At 37.4% G+C, this 19,507-nt stretch overlaps 1 protein-coding gene across 3 annotated transcripts in view; it reads right to left on the minus strand.

Annotated features, from left to right (window-relative positions):
* Nucleotides 1-19,507, minus strand: part of prkar1b (protein kinase, cAMP-dependent, regulatory, type I, beta) — a 66,860-nt gene that overhangs the window by 39,242 nt on the left and 8,111 nt on the right. Inside the window, exons 1-3 of one of the 3 annotated variants that reach the window (XM_044101335.1) lie at nucleotides 14,331-14,647; nucleotides 11,264-11,434; nucleotides 6,940-7,031 (exon numbers count right to left, since the gene is read on the minus strand). In XM_044101335.1, coding sequence (XP_043957270.1) covers nucleotides 6,940-7,031; nucleotides 11,264-11,434; nucleotides 14,331-14,333 — 266 coding nt within the window. In that variant the 5' untranslated portion in view covers nucleotides 14,334-14,647. Of the gene's footprint in view, nucleotides 1-6,939; nucleotides 7,032-11,263; nucleotides 11,435-12,221; nucleotides 12,322-14,330; nucleotides 14,648-19,507 lie in introns of those variants that run through there. The other 2 variants (XM_044101336.1, XM_044101334.1) reach the window with 2 other exon arrangements.

Genomic DNA, 19,507 nt, shown 5'->3' on the forward strand with positions numbered 1-19,507 from the left:
AATGATCAGCTGTGGTAACGATAGCTGATTTGGTTAAATGCTGGGCTATCCGTCTTCCCATCCTCTTTGTAGCTTTGTCTCATCACAGAATAATTCAATAAATATCTAATAAAGCAACAAACTTGTCTCTCTGGTTTGTTTTATTCATTACTGCACCCATCACCAGTACACTAAAGATGTTCCCCGTCAATCTGCACGGCCTAGTGATGAAGGTGCAAAGGTCAGAGTTTAAGGGGCAAGGGTCAACTAATCAGTCACTTCATCAACTCATTACTCAGCTTGTTAATTAGAGGATTAAAGCAGGCAGGATGAAGAAGCAGCACCTCTTCCAAATCCCTCTTCATCACTGTACCTTTACTTTAAAGTTAAACAACATTTGTCTTTATGTACCTTAGAAAAAAACTTTTCTATAAAGAATTTAATTATTTACAATGTGAAGTATTCCACACATTACATTGGGAACATTACATCTCTTGAGCTACAATGACTGAATAACTTCTTCATTTAGTTTGGTTTTTAAATGCAGAAGCATGTAGATTTGAAGAGTGCACACGCAAAAGGCAATGAGAGAGCTTGGATGTCAAAATTTAACACATTCATAGAAATGTAAAATGAATGTCAAGTACCAGAAATAGACAAATTGTGAGAATTTTGGAAAAAAGTACAAATTCAACAGGAAAATTTTCATCTGCTGATTATCTTTACAGAAATGTGCTTGGAATGTTGTCTCATTAAGAATGAGCTTAGGAATGTGTTTGATTTTAATTCAAACATCCTGAATGTAAAGGTGAGCCTCACTTTATCTGCCCAGAAACAGAGCCTTCATACTGTTGCCTGATGCCAAGTGATGTTATTGAGTTATTGCAGCAATATTTACGTAGCAGTGTTGTATATATGCGGTATGCACAATGTGTGACCACAGTGTTAAAAACTAAGGAAAATTATGCTGACATGATCTTTATCTAAGACAGCATTGTTTCTATTTTTCAACTTTCTTGTCCCATGTCTAGTATTTTCTGTCATTTTAAAACTAATTTCCAACACAGGAAATATCTTAAGGGGAGTAAATGATTTACACTCATTTAGACTGTAATCCCATCATTACTCAACATTGATCACATCAAAACCACAAGCTCTTTCATTTCGAAACATATTTACAGTATATAATGGGTGCAGCAACTAGATTGCAATACTATTTTTAATGCTTGTAGGATAATTTCCTCATCCAGACTTAGCAGACTGTTTATATGGACACAGAGAACAAAGCTTTAAGAGTGTGTTTTATTCCCTAAGAGTGATTTGTGATATGGGGGTATTAGAAGACTGACGACGGGCAGGAGGAGACAACTTGATTTGTTTATATGGGTCTTTGTTTTATCACAAAAAAAGCTGGAGATCATCAAGGTGTGTAAAGAAAAGCAAACCAACCCCCATGACAACTATTTATTACTATCAGATGTTTAATTTCATGTCAAAATTTGTACTCGGATAAGAAAGTAGTTTCACATCAGGATCTATGTAGAGGTGATAGTGCCTCCTCTGAGCATTTCAAAGCACATATTTTGAATGAGTTTTAATCTGGGGAAGTGATGAAAAGATAAACAAGCAAATTAAGTTGCATCTGGACAACATGGCTATTTATACATCATAGTATAGAAGCTGAAGCCTTACACCTAACTTCACTATCTTCCTGATATCTGAATATTTAAATTTTTTATCTGGGACATTTCCTTATCTTACTGAAACCTAAACACATAAATCAGATATGCAGGTTATGAAATAATTTCCTCTGATAGGATCATTTTTGTACACCTATATCTTTATAGGAACAGGTGGCCGGACACAATGTGAAATCAGACACCTGCTTACAGCTTATCTTGAGAAAATATGTATGTTTGTGAGGGCGTGTCATAATGAGGTCATTCTGGCAGCTAATGGGCAACAGATAGAAGGGCCTTTCCTTCAGTCTGCTGGCAACGACATCTAAACAGATGTTCAGATATAACTGCAGAGACCAACAACTGAACAACTGAAAAATGAACAGATTGCCACAGATTCCTCTAATGGTTTGGCATTTGCTTATTTGCGGCTGTTATCCCTTTTAATTTAAAGTTATTGTAACAATTAAGTTCTGATGGAGCTGGCCTGATTTGTTCCAGTCAACTAAAGGTTTAGAGAAGCCAAAGTTGACTTGATGCAGCATGTCTGGTCAGAATGTCTCATCGACTTCACTGGACTGACGTTTCTTGATACATATGCCACTTTTCAACATCTATTATGAGGCGTAGCCATGCCAACAAGAGATTTGTTTACACGTGGGAGCAGCTGGAGGAGCTTTTCAAGGCCAAAGTAATGCCTGGAATAACACCAAAATCTTTGACAGGCTGACTTGGAGATGTGACGGATGTAGGGCAGGGGCATAGCAGAAATTAAGAAGGGGAAAGTTTAGCCTTTCTTTCCCTGATAGCCATAGAGGTTGTGTGATGATTGACAAATAAAGAGGACAGAGCAACCACTGTGATATGTATGTAATATTCAGCTTTCAGACAATGTGAAAAGCCAGAAACTGCAGAGCAAAGGTTGACAGTATTTGATGATCTTTGTATGCTGGATACAAAAACACTGACTGTGAGTTTCCATTCAGATTGTCCACTGAGCCAGTTCACCTGTTTTTTCCTCCTGAAGGTGACGTTATCAACTCGGTTGTTGCCAGGCCTCAAACAAAACCCCGAAGGACACATGGAAATCTCTAAAGATTTTAATAAAGCCTCAATCTCTGATACATTTCAACTTTCCTAAGGTTTGTCAACTCATTTCTTAATCATGCTTTTATAGTTCATTTTAGTTTTCCTTTTTTGTCCTTTTTCCCTTGAATTTAAGCAAGAATATGTATTCAATATCCAACATTAATGATTATAGTACAACTTTTTTTAATATTATGTAACATACGACAACAGCAAAGCAAAACTGCATTAGAACCAACTTTATGTATCCTTCAAAGAAAAAAAAAAATTATTTGAGTCAAATTATCACAGGTGATATGGACATTACTAAATGAAGAAAGTGGTTCTTGAATGTAATGTTCTGTCAAGAAGCTTATTAAAATGCAATAAAAACACAAGTGTGTATGATCTTATAAATGAGATGCCTTTGACTGATGGTAGTTTTCATCAGAATGCAAGTATCCATGAGTGTTGGTTACACAATACATGCACTGTTACAACCCTAGATTTAAAAAATAAAAAATAAAATTAAGAACTCAGGTTTTACGTTTACATTTCATTACATTCCTTTCGATCACTATAAATGCTACAAACTGGAACTGGAACCAACGCTGAATAAAATCAGATTAATTAAAAGTCTGCAATGCAGAAACATTTTATTTCCAAGCAGCTGAGGAGGCAATGACTACACGCACGCATTGGCGCACATGCGGCTGGTAGAGCTCAAAAACTTTGAGGCCATAAAGTTTGACATATGGAATGGTGTGTTAATCAAAGACTCCACACACCCAGCTGGAGCAGACACACTGGGAAAACATTCTGACATGCTTACTTGAGAATGTTCTTATTAGTGTGTGCATGTGGACACATCGCGCACGCGTGCACAAGTTCCTCATGATATTGTCCTTTGAAGCGATGGTGGTATGTGCGCCTGGTTATGTGCTAGTGTATGTGAGCTAGTTTCACACTTACACTATAGCTATTAGGAAAAAGAATCAAAAAGGTTCAATACAATGAATGTTAACATGGGGAACTTTGTGAAACAGACGTTATTGGTCATGTTCTAAAAATGTGCTCATCCTTTCTGTGCTGTGATAATACATTTTGTTAGACCTGCGCAAACGTAAAACTAAAGGTTCAACTTTACCTGACCAAAAAAAGTAACATTGTACACAGTGAAAATAATATATTATCTAAAAGTCTTAGTCATCATACCAAAAAACAAACCAGTTGAAGTGGCAAAATGATTTCAGAAGGAAGCAATTCTGGCTGTCCTGTAAAACACGGTGATTAAAATAAATGCTTAGGTTACTAGCGTTGTCCCTAAATTCCTAGAAAGGCAGATAAGTAAGTTGAGAAGATGAAATGGCTTAAGAATGACAGATAAGGACAGTAGAACAAGAAGAAACAAAGCCACATGAAACGAAATGAAGGCAGAAGAAGAGCTCTGCAGACAGCAGAGAAACAAAGAGGTCTTCATTGTTTCTAATCTTGCTCACTACTGAAAGGGATGATAGCATAATATGTTTGCTAATGGGGGAACAAATCTTTGGCGCTCAGCTTACATAACTGCTGACTGACTAATCATACATGCTGCCTGAAACACACACGACTGTCAGTCAGAACATTTCTCCCTTTGTGTGAGCTAAAGTTGAAACAAGATATTCAGATATGCTGTACAAAGAGACGAATAATCGTTTTGTTCTCACTATCTGACATTAAATCAGACTAAACTTCTCCTGTTTTACATTGGTAATAATTATAACAATTACTTCTTTTTGCTAAATGCCAGAATAATGAGGGTGAGAGTTGAGAAAACTGCTTAATTTCAGAAGTTTACATAAACTGACTCAGTATTGTACGTATGGCTCAAATTCACTCAAAAGGTTCAAACTTATCGCTATTAGATTAGAAAGCCATCCTATCCTTTTCCACCCTTTCAAAAATTGTTTGAAGGGGTAGCAACATTAACTTGTGTAGACTTCCTACAGAAGTTAATGGATTTAGCAAATAGAAATAATTATGGTAATTCTATCCTATCACATGAAAAGTTTGGTCTGATTTAAAAAAAAAGTACAATTCTCTTTAGTGTGCATAAAAGTATTGACACAATATAAATACATATAAGTTTATTGCCTAATGTACTGACTGATCTTCAGAAGATGACATTTTAATAATGTACAAGTATTGCGATGTTAAATACAAGCTAATACCAGAAGTAATTGTCAACTGTTACTAACTTCTCACATGCTAGCACCAGATCTACAAGAACATCTGACAAGCCAAAGAGCCAGCTGCTTGCAGTCTGAGAGGAGAGCAGAAATGAAAGGGTGGGAGGGTGGGAGGCTGAGAGGCGGATCCATCTGCTGATCTGCGTCAGTCAGAGGCAGCACTGGCACATCTTGAGAAAGTCAACGTCCCTCACTCTCCAGACTTCGCCAGTGCCAGTTATTCTTTAATTTGAAGCTTTGTTCTGCTTCTCTCTTGTGGTTTGTTGTAACTGTGATTTTAAATTACAGCAGATTATCAAAACTGTGCACCATGGTAACAGGTTATACAAAACTCCGACTTTCCATTCTGTTATATTCTTGGATTCTAAACCGACTGACTCATGTTGACAGGCACTCTGTCTGTTTGTGCTGTTTTACATTTGTCCAAGTCTACACTTTTGAGCATAACTGTTAACTGTTCAACTTGACAGTGAATTTATGAAAACCTCAAAGTCCTAAAATATTATCATGGCTATAAGTGAAACAAAGAATAGAAAGGACAACAAAACAAAGAGTAAAAATAAGTTGCCAACTTGCTGCTTCATAAGTTATTATTGTAAAAAAAATAATTTGCTTGGGAAAACCACTTTAATGCTCCATGAGCAACCCTAAGTTTTGTTTACAGTTAGCTGATGTCTTCAAATACAGTAATATATTTTTTATTATCATTTTTGTCAAATAGTACCTGTGTAAGATATTATATCTCATGGCCATTTGATCAAAACTGCAGAACAATCAAATAAATTTATTTAGCCATTCTCCATCTGTGTGTCTGTTCCATCCATCCATCCTCTTATGTTGCAGGAGAAATTGTACATTTAACAGATTTAGCATTCCCAACATTCCCCTGTAGTTTCTTTCCAGTGGTTTACATGTTTTGATTTAGATATTATATTGTACTATTATGACATAAGTATGGTTCCAGATTCCCAAGCTGCTTCAGGACAAGAAAGCAGATCTAAAAATCCTACTGCATGTTTACCCAAAACTTTCAAAAGGAATTTCTGTATGAATGATATTAATGGTATATGCTAACTATGCCTTTTAGAGAAAGCAAACAAGACAGCCAGTCAAATAAAATCTATTTCTTGCACGGCTTCATGAGATGATGTCAACTGCATTACATGGCTTGGCATTGTAAACAGCTTTGAGTATATTAAAACCCGATGCCTTATCGTCTTTTGCTAGGTATTTTTCTTGTTGGGCCTGTAATCTGCCATGTCAAGCACTCAACAACGTAGTTTTTTAAACTGTCCGGACTCATCGCATGTTGCAGCCCAGTCGAGGCTCCTTCAGAGGCAGTGACAGGCAATCAGAGGCACGCTTGCCAGCGCCAAGGGAGCATTGAAGACTGTCAGCTGATGAAAGAAAGGAAAAACTGTGTTTTGGGTTTGGTCCGTGTAGGCTCTAGCCAACAGGAAAGCGCCAGTGTTTTCCTCTCCATGGGGCATAATGGATTCTCTCCGCCAATGAAACCCTATTCCAGCTGGGACAGATGTAAGCTTGATGAGAAGACGGCTAAAGAGAGGAGGGATATGAAAGAATACAAGCAGATGGTGAAGAACAGAGGGATTGGTGAGGCTTGCCAGCTTTATGTTAAAAAAACAAATGGGAATAATTCTTGGTTTCCAACTAGCCTCTAGACCACTGCTATATCAGTGTATGCAACATGATCATACTGCCCAGAGAGGTTATTATATCAACCAAAAACATAATGCAAAACAAGCAGACATGCCCCTGCCCCAATCATCAATATATCACTTCCTTGGCTAATTCTGGTAATGCCCAGCTCCTCGGCTGGAGTCTTCAACATTCAAGCAGCATTGACAGGCAGTGGTCACAAGGTTAAAACAATGGCAATCATGCATCTTTAAAAGAAAGTCAAAGTGTCATCCATCAAAACTCATTCAAAGTTGGAGTACACTGGGCTAAGAAAGACTTTGTACCTTCTCTCATTGTCATCCAAGTGAGCAAACAGCACATTCTTTGAGATGGCCTTGGCCAAGGCAGTCATGGTCTTGTAGTCCTTAGGAATCACCTGTAAAGACAAAGACATAATTGCAGTTAAGTGGGCAGCAACAACAAAGCACAGGTGGAACTATGAAACAAACCAGGGTAATCCGACTTCAAAAGCTGACCAAGATGAGTAATTAAAGAGCAGCACATTGGCAAACACTAAAAGACATATCCCACACATGCATTTGAGTATTTTTGGGAATGCCCATCTGCTCAGCCAAAACACTCAAATGTCACAGATCTTAAAAAAAAAATTCACAAGAGACCTGAAATCATTCATAAAGCATGCATTTCTTTTGCCCCAGATTCTGCGGTACATGTTCAAGCAAAGGGGGGAACGGCAACATCTGAAGCCACACAAAAGCAGCTGAGCACAGAGGTCTGTGTTTATGGTATCTAACATATGGCAATTAGAAAAATTCTATAGAGAACACAAATAATATTGAAAATATAAAAAGGAAGAAAGATTTATAAACCCAGTATCTTCCTAAAAGACCAAAGAGATCTAGACTAGTGTGTAAGTATGTGTATTTGCCTTTCATTCTAGGAAAGAGGAGGGGTTAGGCTGTAATTAAGTTAAGGCAACAGATGTCTCCACATGAAGACAACCACACTGCACAGTGTACAATATGCACACAAGTGCACACACGGCCACATCACACACAAATGAAGGAATACTACATTTGTATCATCTGTAGGACTACAAATATGACTATACAGCAGCCAGGAAGAGAAAGATGCTGGTCAATGATGGAAACTGAGTTGAGGAGGGACACAAATTTTTAGGTTGGATTTTATATGCAGGAGATTATTAATTATGAGGTTGCTGGGGTAGTAGATATTCAGGACAAGGCTTTTGCTCACCAAGATACATAGTTTTCAGACCAAAAGTGGCATCCACAGAACTCCCTGCAGGAATCAGCAGTGAACTTCTCATGTTACGTGAATGAGGCAGAGTTTGTTCTGTAACTGTGTGAAGCCTTGATGATGCATATCTCTCTTGCTTAAACTAGCAACTGAGCTTCCCCTGCTAGTGAGAAAAAGAGGGAGAGAAACAATAAGACAGGATAAAAATATATGATCATTGCAATGAGCCAAGAAGCACTGTTTTACCGACTAAATCATCCCTGTTGTGGTGTATTTTCTTAGATGTGATAAATCATGTGTTTAGTGACTGTGAAAGGATGTTGCACCACAGTCAATGTTCAACCATTTTTATCTTTGGCCACAGCAAAGTGCTGTGTTGAAAGCAGTATTTATTTTATACTGTTGCATGGTGCACACAATCCAAAGGAAATCTTTCTGTGTGCAGAGCCACGTGGAACCACTTGTGGTCTGAAAACTTGTGTCCTCTGCAGTGTTAGTTTTTGTGATGCAGCTTGAGGCTCCCAGTGGACATGGCTACATAGGGTACCTGCAGAACTTGTAGCAAAAGAAGAATCTGAAGGATGTACATTTATAATATTCAAATATAACTAGACAACTTAAACATTAACTGGAATGTGTGTTTATTTGAGCTAATGTTGGATTAGCTTTTATCTTACTTCTGTCTACATAGACTGAATCACTTCCATTTAATTGGCTGATTTGTTATTTATGTAAAGACACACTTCAACAAGTGTAGCTAATAAAGTGGCCGGTGTGTGTACATCTCATCCATTTATGTGCAGGTAGAAACCAATAAGGTGAGCACCTTGTCCCTCCCAGCGACAGCTCTATTTTATATTAACCTACAAGAAAAGTTTGTTTTTTTCTCATCAGATATGTTCAAGATATTCTGGTTTTAGCAATGAGACACGCAGTCTGAGCTGTTCAGTCTGAAACCCTGACAGAGTGGAATCTCTACATTTTAAGACGGTCTGCTTTTTATGGCAAAACCATTTTAATCAGATGAGCAGAAGAGCTGATTGTTAAAAACCAACATGGAGTTTCACACTGGATCTGGCTTTATGTTCTAATTGGATTTTGATTAACTTTCCTCTGACAGGCTTGTTGTGTAAGTTAAAGACATGCAATAAATTGTCTATAAACGCCACTGATGTGGTTTTGTGTATTGTGTGTTGAGGTATACATTTGTGAGTCTATAAATGGGAGAAGAAGGGTGTAGAAAATACACTAGCTGAAGTTAAAGGCGGGGCTTTCACAGCAGCACATGCTTTGCCAGCAAGACACCTTAGACCGAGAACTGCTAATGCATGTCAGCGCAGACACACACCTCCCTCTCTCTCTCACAAACACACACACAATGTGCTCTTTACTGGTCCTGCAATTACTATGTGGCTTATGCTGTAATATCATTACCTCACAATTCATGTCAGGTTAATTACAATTTAGAAAGTATAAGACTGATGCATCGTCTACGTTTCACTGTGCATAAGTGTAGGTGAAAGAATGTGTGTGAGACGTGAGTGAATGTAAAATAGAATTTATGCTAAAAGTACAAGCTACAAATACCTCAATGAAAATATGGACATATAATACGGAAAATACTGTGTGTGTTCATTAGGGCTGTTGTAAACAAATATTTTAGTAATCACATTCTATCAATTATTCTTATTATTAATCAAGTAATGGGATAAAAAAAAATTATAAAATAAAATATTGGTAAATCTAACATAACAGCATTTCGGAAATCAACTTCAATCCAATTTTACATATTTGAGCCTCCCTAACAATTACTTTTCTGTAGTTTAGAAAATTAACCAGTAACTATAATAACTCACTTTCTAAGTTAACCTGAAGAAAAGTAATACAAGGTAATTACTTGAAAATTGGACGTTATGCTGAGGGAACTTAGCAACAACTCATAGGTTGAAGTGAAAGTGCTGCCCAACACAAATAATCACCTGGCTGGAACACGGTGTGCTAATTAATAAAACTTAATTTAATGAACCTTCAAGGCATAAAATTTTCCTCAGGGAATTTTAATAATGAAGGTACTCAAATCATTCGAGAATCATTCGAGGGATGATTCGAGTGTAACTAGAACACTAGTTACAGCCCTAGTGTTTATGTGTAACTGGGAGATCAAAATACAAGTAAATTCTTTTGAGAACAGCCCTATTAATTATGACAGCACATTTTAATTTACTTGGAGCAAAAGCCTTTCGATTAAAATGCGTTTCAGCTTTAGCTACAATTTAACCATCTGTAAGTTTTATGAGACTAAGATCTAATTTTCACCTAGCCGGTTATCTGGGAAAACAAATAAATTTTTATACACTTTGGCCTTTTATCCACACAAAAACTAATATCACTGGAGATCATTATTAAGAACATCTCTGACCAGAGTGAAGTTTTAAGAAAACTCTATATCTGTGTTTGCATGCGTAAATGGCAAAATAGAGAATTAGGGTCCCATCCGTTTCAGACTGAGACAAATAACGTACTAACATATCCACATGCTTGCTCCTGATTGACATCGCTGTTTTATTAACTTTATATTGAAATACTATATTTAAAATTAGTTCAATCTATATATCTGTCCATACAACTGAACCTCTTGGCACCATGCTTAAATGATTGACTAATATAGGTTTTAGCTTTGTGCTACACCTCCCCCTATCCATTTGACGTGTTTAAACGCTCGGGGTGGATTTATGTAGATGAAAACTTTTCTGAAACCAATCTGTGTCAGATGGATTTGTCATGCAGTGCGCCTGCTCTAATTGTGCACAATCCTGAATATTGCTGTTCATAAATACTCTCCAACCAATCTTGAGCTATTTTGCAAGTTGTGAAGATGTGTACCACAAAATATCTGCAGCTGTAACTATTTTAAATGGTGGTGATTATAAAGGTATGACACACTATTAAGTTTTTTATTTGTAAAAAGGAAATACATACATAAATAATATGCTCACAATCACTATTTATGCATTAGTTTTTGTTAGTCTATCTACTACAGTCACATAAAATCAAAATAAAATCCATTAAAGTTTGTGGCTGTAAAGTGTCTTACAAGATAGGCATGAAGGCACTGTAGCTGCATTGTTAAGTAAGTGCTGACAATGTGATGCAAATGTAAACGGTCATAAAAACAGTGATTATGAAATGCAGATACAGTCTCAGCGTTGGTCCAGCAGATTTGTTCAGTAGAACATTCACCATCTGTGCAAATAAATTCACTGATTTGTCCAATTCTGTTCAGTGACGGCTTTCAGAAATTTTACCGATTCTTCATCTACTGCCATTCTGCTCTTTTTTTCCACCAAGATTGTAAGTTGGAGGTTTTGAGCCAATGTGCAATCTGACCTTGCGTACGTAGCTGACAGCATCCTCCTCAGTGTACACTTCCGCGCTGACTCCTCCCCTGCGGCGGCGGGCCTTGACGACCGGGTTTGGAGGAGGAGGAGAAACCTCATCATCGTGAGAGTCTGACTGGCTGTTAGATTTCTGCCGTGCCATGATCTGCTTGCATTCTTCCTGTAAAATGAAAGACGTAAAGATGTTAAGCAGCCACCGTCTTCAGTGCCTGAACAGAAAAAGAAAATGCAAGCAGGCATTGTCCCACTTTAAGATAAAGAACAACAGGCAACGAAGACTTTAGAGGAGACCCAGGAGGCATGAGGCTGGCTGTGCTTCCGAACCCTGAACACAGCAGGTGATGAGTTATTGACTACTTTCTTGATTAAACCATTAGCATACGAACTCAATTAAGGCACTGTAGCTTTGACAAAATGAGAGTGCTTCAAGAGTGGGATAATACCTTCTGCAAAAGGAAAACAATAAACACAGCCATCACATTACAGGTGACACTTAAAGGAGAAAAGAGCAAAACTTTTAATGTTTTGCCATAAATCTGAATTTTTTTGACAATAGTGTAAGTGTATCATCTATTTGCAGTTGATTGTTAAATCTTTCTTTACCAGAGTATGTTAAAGTAAGCTATTATTTGTGCCTCCAGGCCAGTAGATGGCTCCAGAGAGTATTTGACTTCTCACACATAGTACATATGTTAAAACGTCAGAGTTTCATAGCTAGGTTTGCATAGAATAACCTTACTTTTAAACATGTTTTTATGGTTTCTGGACATTATATTTGGAGCTTGATTTAAAATCAAGATTTAGTTAGGATTCAAAACAACTGATTAGGGCTGAACGATACGGCTGAAAAACATCGAGATATAAGCATTTTACATCAGTCGATATCAATAACTACTGACTGGTTTTTGTTTTAAATGTCCGAAATCCTACCAAACTGGTGGCGTTACCTGTACTCTTTCCCTCACTTTTTACTGCATGCTATTGATGTTCATTTTTAAGCAGTCAAGCATAACAGTGCGAAAATCCTAAAGTACTGTGGCAGTTACTCAACAGGTTGTTGCTAGGTAACCAAAATATTGTTGTTAGTTGCAAACGTTAATAGTAGATTGTGAGCGATGTTGCTAACTGAAGGTGGGGCCCCTGAACACATTCTGCTAAGGCCCTATGTAATCTTGGTATGGCTCTGTTCTTTACAACTCAGGCAGGGAAGCCTTAAGACAAAATAATCTGGTAAAAACTGTCACAGCAAAGCTGATGTAATTAAAAACCTCATAGACAACAGAGAGAGCAGAGAGTGTTTGGAAAACACATTTTCCAAACTGAGAACAAACATTAATCTTTGGTCAACAAAATATGGAGATGCGTTGGATGGATCGAATAACTGAGGAATATGGTCGAGCAAAATCCATTCTCCATTTTGTCTTTTGTCAAGGTTCCCGTAAACAAACACAGAGGCCAGTTTTACCATGAATGTTGCTATATTTCTGATCAAGGTTCATGTTCTTTTTGAAAGAACTGCTGTGTCCAAACCATGAGAAACTGCATTTTTAAACAAGCAATCTTTTTTCTAATTTTAGCTTTTTAGAAAACTAACCTTAAATAATAAATAAGTTTAACTGAGCTTAGCTGAACCTTATTAAAACAGAGTCAACAACATTTGTGATTTTACAAATGTCAATATCAAGTGTGACATTGACATATTAATTCAATGACTGAATAAATATATAACTAGAAATAAAACAAGTATATTTCTTCATCTGGAAGGTAATTGTCTAAAAATCTAATATATTTTTATGCAGAACTGGGCAAAAGTCTCCTTTCATTCCTGACATCTCATTGCAGTCATATGTAATATAAATACTTAAATTTTTTCCAGTATGCAGAACATGTACTGTGAGTTATTTCATAGTCTGGTTCATCGGTTCTTCAGGCTTCATGCTGGCTTTTCAAAGGTTTTATTTCAGTTTTAGCTGATTATCACAAACTGTAATCAGTTTTCATCGCTTTATGAATAATATTTGAATTTAATAACATGATAAATTGACAAAGCAGATCGTTCTGAAGGCTACAAACAGCAAGATGTGAAAGATGTGAGGAACAAACATGATAAAAAGCTCTGTGAATTCCTTGATCTTCAATAGTGAAATATTCTCGTTAATCAGAGTTTTTTACAGCAAGGTACTTTACACATCGATGCTTAACATTTTTGTCATGGTAGCCATTAAAACCACAACACACCTTATCTATAACTGTGTTGAAACGGTAACATTTTACTAAAGGTTCTCACACCATGACCATTACAAAGTACCCATTCCATTCATGAGTATCTACCTAACCAATTAATTAATTAATCATTTCCAAAACACCATTATCCAATTTTATGCCTCATTCATACACAATCTTACTGTTCAACATAGGCAGAGGAGTGGAAGGAAAGAAATAGAGAGGAAACAGACGAGACAACTTATATAAGTTTGAAAACACCACAAGAGATTAAACCAGAGACAAGACCCTTTTTAGATCTGAGTTTAAATTCTGTAAAAAATGTCCCAGTTAGAAAGTCAACAAGGATTTCATTGGCTTGCACTGTGACCCAGTCTATGAAATAGTAACCAACTGATGAATTAATACAGAATCGCTCAGTTTCACTGCCTGTCCTGTCTGATTTACAATTACAAACACGAATCAGACAGGCCAGCAAAAATACTCACAAGCACACACTTTCACGTGCTCCTTGCTTACGCACAATCGTGAACCTGAGAGAACACAGCCTGCAGCATGAGAGGACAATAACACAACTCTCTCTCTCCAACACATGCACAGGCAGACTGCAGAGGGAGACGGTGATCACACAAACACCGTTAAATTAGGACGACAACATCTGCAATCAGGTAACTTACTGCATTCGTAGAGGGGTTAATTTAAGAAAAAAAAACATGCATGAAAACATTCATCTTTCAGCTTCACATTCACAAGCACTCACTGGAACTATGTTTACCTAGTGATAAAACCCAGGTAGCAAACTCCACGTTAGGTTTGTCTTCAGAAGTATTTACCATGGCATGTAGGGCCCCCGGTCAGGCCTGCTGTGTGTCCCCCCGCAGCATCAAGTCTCACTGTGCGTTCATGGGAATCAGCACACATGGATTTCCATCTCATACACACCTGACACACATGCCACAGTGCATCAGCATCCTCCCGTTACAAGCACAAGCAAGCAGCAATAATCCAAGCTGGCTGCGTGAGACGAAGAGACAAAAAGCGACGAAGAGCCTCCGGCCCCACGGCGATGAAAATCTGATCACAGCAAAAAAAGAGCCTGACTTCCCATCGCTGCTGCAGCACAACTCTGTGTCGGTTGCTTTCTGCCCTCTGTCTGGCTCTCTCGCTCTCGCACTCACAATCAGGTGGCACAGTGAGCGGGCTCTTCTTGCTGCCCTCCGTCACTATGACAACTGGGTGCTGGAGGAGTCTGTTCAGGAAAACACAGCAGCTCGGAGATGCGCTCAAGTTCGCGCACGCACAAGTTCCTCTGACGCCTGGTCTGCAAATCCAAGTGAGTCAGTTAGCAGAACGGGAAACGTCACTTTTCCTCGGCACGCACTTCTGTTCGGACCAAATGGTGCGTCTGCATGTTGAGCGCCACATTCTCTCACTTCCGAACCTCCTCTTTATGCCAGAAACTTCTTTCTGACCTGCTTATTGATCTCTACTACAGCCTTTCCTCTCAGATCAGATAGTCCAATAATACAGATAGGTATCCACCAACACTCTAAATCTCATTTACTTTCACCAGTTATTGGTAGGTCAAATAAAACAAACAGAAATTATATTTTGCTATTTTTCATGGTTCAGAACTGAACCCTTTACACAGAAAAAAAACCTGATTAGAAAAAGGTTTAATTTTGTACATTTCAGATTAGAGATGCATTTCGATGGATTGGATTAGAGTAGACTGATATGTTTCATTATATATTTTCTGTTATTTTTTTATCATTATGACTTGCAGCTAATGGAAACCCAAGATTCTGTTTCTTTAATAAGCACATTATTGGGTATAACGTTTTCAATCTTCCCCTTGAAAAACATTAATACCACTGTACTGGTACTTGAGTCAGCGTGGTCTGGAAAACATAATCAGCGTCTATAAACCTCAGTAGAGAGAAGCATGAAGGGCTCTTAACTTCCTGGATTACAGATTTTCTATCAAGGGGGCTGTTATGCATTTATTATTTATGCTGCTTTTTCTACAACACTTTTTCCTTCCAGTTAACCTTCCACTAATGAGATTGGATACAGAACACTGTCACAAGCAAGATCCTTCAACTGTGACCTTTTATGGTTTACCCTCAACGACCGTCTGCTGGACAACTGTGAAGTCAGCAGTCTTCAGTATGATTGTGTCAGGCACAACATAACATTTCTGAATTAAAAATACTCTTTTATTGGCTTAATGTAATATTAAATTAATGTTAAATATTAATTGGTTTAATTCTAATATTCACCCAAGAACATCTAAATCACAAGAAATGAAATACTGAATTAATTGAGATTTTTAATGGTCTTCTAACTAACCGAGTTGCACCAACAAGCTTTGATGCATGAATCAAAGCATGTAGCTTTGATAAGCTACATGCTTACATGAACATAAAGCTGGATAATCCAGCTTTATGTTCATGCTTCTAAAAACTAACCTGCAACACATGTCAGACGTCCTTTTAAAGCCGACGACTGATTTAATCTGTTAATTAAAGCAAAAACTTCCTCAGATATGTTGGTATGAGTTACAGAATATTGGAGCAAGCAGTCAACTCCACAAAGAAGGCCAGAAACTGGTATCAATAATAATAATCTATAAACAACTATAATAATCTTTTATGCTCATATTTCAGAATTTTTTTATTTCTTGTGAATTTTTTTGCTGTATATTATATCTTGCTTTAGCTTTAAGGCTGAATTAAAAAAAACTTTCTAACTGCCTGATTTATCCTGGTTTCTGGATGTTCCAGTTTTTCTGCTGATCCTGTTTTCCCTTTTCTTTCTGCAATCAGGCTAAGTCATTTTAGAGCAAAGAATATGAACAGCGAGGTAAAAATAAAATGACAATCTGTGTAGGTTTAGCTGTTGCTTTCATAAGAAGAGCAGCACGAGAGTGTTAATATCATCCCTTCGGTTCTGCTTCGTTTTCAGCTAAAAGAAACCGCGCCATTGCCCTACATTAGGCTCTCTCCTTTCGTCTGTACTCTGCTCTTCCTGCGTCATCATCTGCAGCTGCGTGCCAGACAAGAGAGGACGAGACTAGAAGAAAGACAGAGGACATAAGCACAACCAGTGCTAAATAATAAAATAAAAACTCTCTTAAAAGTGGGCTTCCAATTAGCAAGAAAGCATAAAATACAAACCCAACTCCTCACACAATCGCTCTAACAAGTCACTCTTGTTAAAACCATCACCTTCTCCATTCAAAACTAATTTATGGATGATGAGGCTTATTAAAATTAATATATTCTGCTCCGTTCGTTACCTGAATCAATTTGCACCCAACAGACATAAACAAAAGTTATGACTGACTCATTTTAAAAGCCGCGACTAACAATTAATAATCAGCATGAGGACCCTACATGCACAAGAACAAAAGCATTCAAATCATCAATGCACATTAGTTAGCACTGGCCATAAATACTTGAAAACACAACTCACTCTAAAAAGTTAATTTCTGATCACAGACAGGGGGGAAAAAAAACGTACACAACCCCAAGTGGTTACCTTCCGTTTACTTCCTCCAGCGTCATCCACAGTTTCACTCTGGGACTGCTGGAGTTGAAAGTATGTGAGTGAACCAAAATCAAACACTCACACACACACACACACACACGCCCGCACGCCCACAAACACACACACACAATCACATGCAGTTAATGAAGCATGCAGGGGCTGATACACCGGTGGAGCTAACAGTCTACTCATCACTCTGTTCCACACCATTACAGCACCACAATAGGCTGAATTTTCACTGCTGCGTTGGCTCTGACAGCGCTGATGATGTTCGTTCTGTTCGGTCTTTCAGTTCACAACGAACTTGTCTCCCTGTGGAGTATATGTATATTAAAGCTATAAAATTAGTTTTCAAATTACCTATGTCTGAAATCTGCCAACAGGCATAATTGGACTAAATAGAAAGAAAACAACAAAATCGGCTCAATAAGAGCTGATTTTCCTCCACTGCACAGGTCTACTGAGAAAACAATACAAATTACTTTTTGAAAAAACAAATGAGTCTAAAAAATCCCAGGAGAAATTACTGCTGGTTTTGAACATTGTTTACCTTTTTTGGCTGCCATTTCTTTCTATAATAAGTTTTGCACAATTCTTCTCCCTCACGGAAAGCAGAAACTAACAGAAGAAAAATGACAGGAGGCAATGGACAGATGAGAAAAGACAAAGAAGGACCACCATGGAGATAGAAGCTGAGGGGTCCTGTATAACTTTAGGGGCCTTCAGGTGAGCCATGGAAGAGGATGTTTGGCTTCGGGTCACTGCGTGGAACCAGGGGTAATTTCACAAACTACTCTGCTCAAAGTGCAGTGGTGAGAGTGGATACATTGCTTCACTGAATACAATAACTTAGAAAAGTCCTTTTGAGTAAAATACTGCTTATTTTGTTCTTAACATGACCTCACAATTTTACATCAGTGGCACTAAAACTATCTGAAACTGAATTCCCACCGATTGCACTGTTTCATATTTCTCTACATTACAGCCCCATACTTCAGCGTGTTTTATGATGAATTTATGGGATGAACTAACACATAGTGTGGCATAATCCCAGAGTGGAAGAAAAATATTAGACTGTTTTTTTATTTTGTGCATTTATATTTAGAACTTTTCACTCTCACTCTCTCTAAATAAAATTCAGCACCACTACTTAGCTGTTTGGCTTTTATTCAAAAATGCACACCTACTTTGAGTCCATCTATGTATAATGCACTGTAAATGCATCTGTTCTGTGAAGTCTTCACAGGTTTGTTAGAGAACATTGGAGAACAAACTGCATCATGAAGACCAAGGAAGCAACTTTAAATTTCTTGAGGAAAAAACGTAGCAAAAAGTTGCTCGTCGATGAGACCAAAATTACTTCCTACATCCAAAGAATTTGTAAAATAAACTATGTGTTACATTATTGTTCTTCTACTTCACAAGCTTATAGCAGTTTGCAATGGCATATCACATAAAACTCTATCGAATATATTAAAGTTTGTGGTGGTTCCTTGATAAAATTCAAGTATTTATTTATTTATTTTTTTATAAAAAAAGAAAGAAAAAAAAGAGCAACAAAAATAGATAGTCGATACAAAACTTTCCAGAATTTCTAGATCAGGTGCCTTTAAAGGGACAGGTTGATTTGTTATGATAGTTCTTGGCGATGGCAGAATGGCTGCCAGCCCAAGGCATCTTCTCATTATACTGAAAAAGTGATGACAGCAGCTGATTGGCTGACACAACGAAGGAATCCATCTAATGCAATCTCACAAGCTGTCTTAATGCAGCAGAGTTGCCACTTGACATGATGCATTATGCAGAAAAATTACCTTTCTGCTCTCTTCTCTTCAGATCACTTGGCAAAATGTCCCTTCTGTTTACTGAATCTGATTGTAGTTAATATTTTAACATAATTTTTGAACACATTAAATGGATGGGTGGCAATTATCATTACATATCAAATTAAAAGACTAAAATTATTTTTTATATATTTATACTATTGAGAAAATATGAACTATTCTCTTTTTGTTTCATTTTTTCTTCCCATGACTTAACGTGTTGTGTATTCCTAATGATCCCATAATCATAAATTTGTTCCATGCTTTACTCCCAGCACTATATAATTTAAATCTTCATCAAACATTTTCCCATCTCTCTGCCGTCAGCATTTCAAAACTTGTCTTTCTCCATTTCACTTTCTCTTAACTTTTATAATTTATGAAAGTAAAACTGCAACTTATTTCGTCTCAAATCAAGACAGAAAGAAACACATTTGAAATCTGTTTCATTTGAGTAAGGCTCTAAATTAATTAGTTGTAACTTACACAAGCACTGACGAGAGAGACACGCTTTGTCCCGTTTTAACCTCACTACACCTGCTTCAGAATACATTTCAAATTACAGTGTATATGCTGTGCTGGCCAGATTTATTAGTGACCCAAATGAACATGAATAAAAAGTTCTAATTTGAATC

This window comes from Gambusia affinis, linkage group LG19, assembly GCF_019740435.1.
Source record: "Gambusia affinis linkage group LG19, SWU_Gaff_1.0, whole genome shotgun sequence".
In the NCBI taxonomy this organism is placed as follows: domain Eukaryota; kingdom Metazoa; phylum Chordata; class Actinopteri; order Cyprinodontiformes; family Poeciliidae; genus Gambusia; species Gambusia affinis.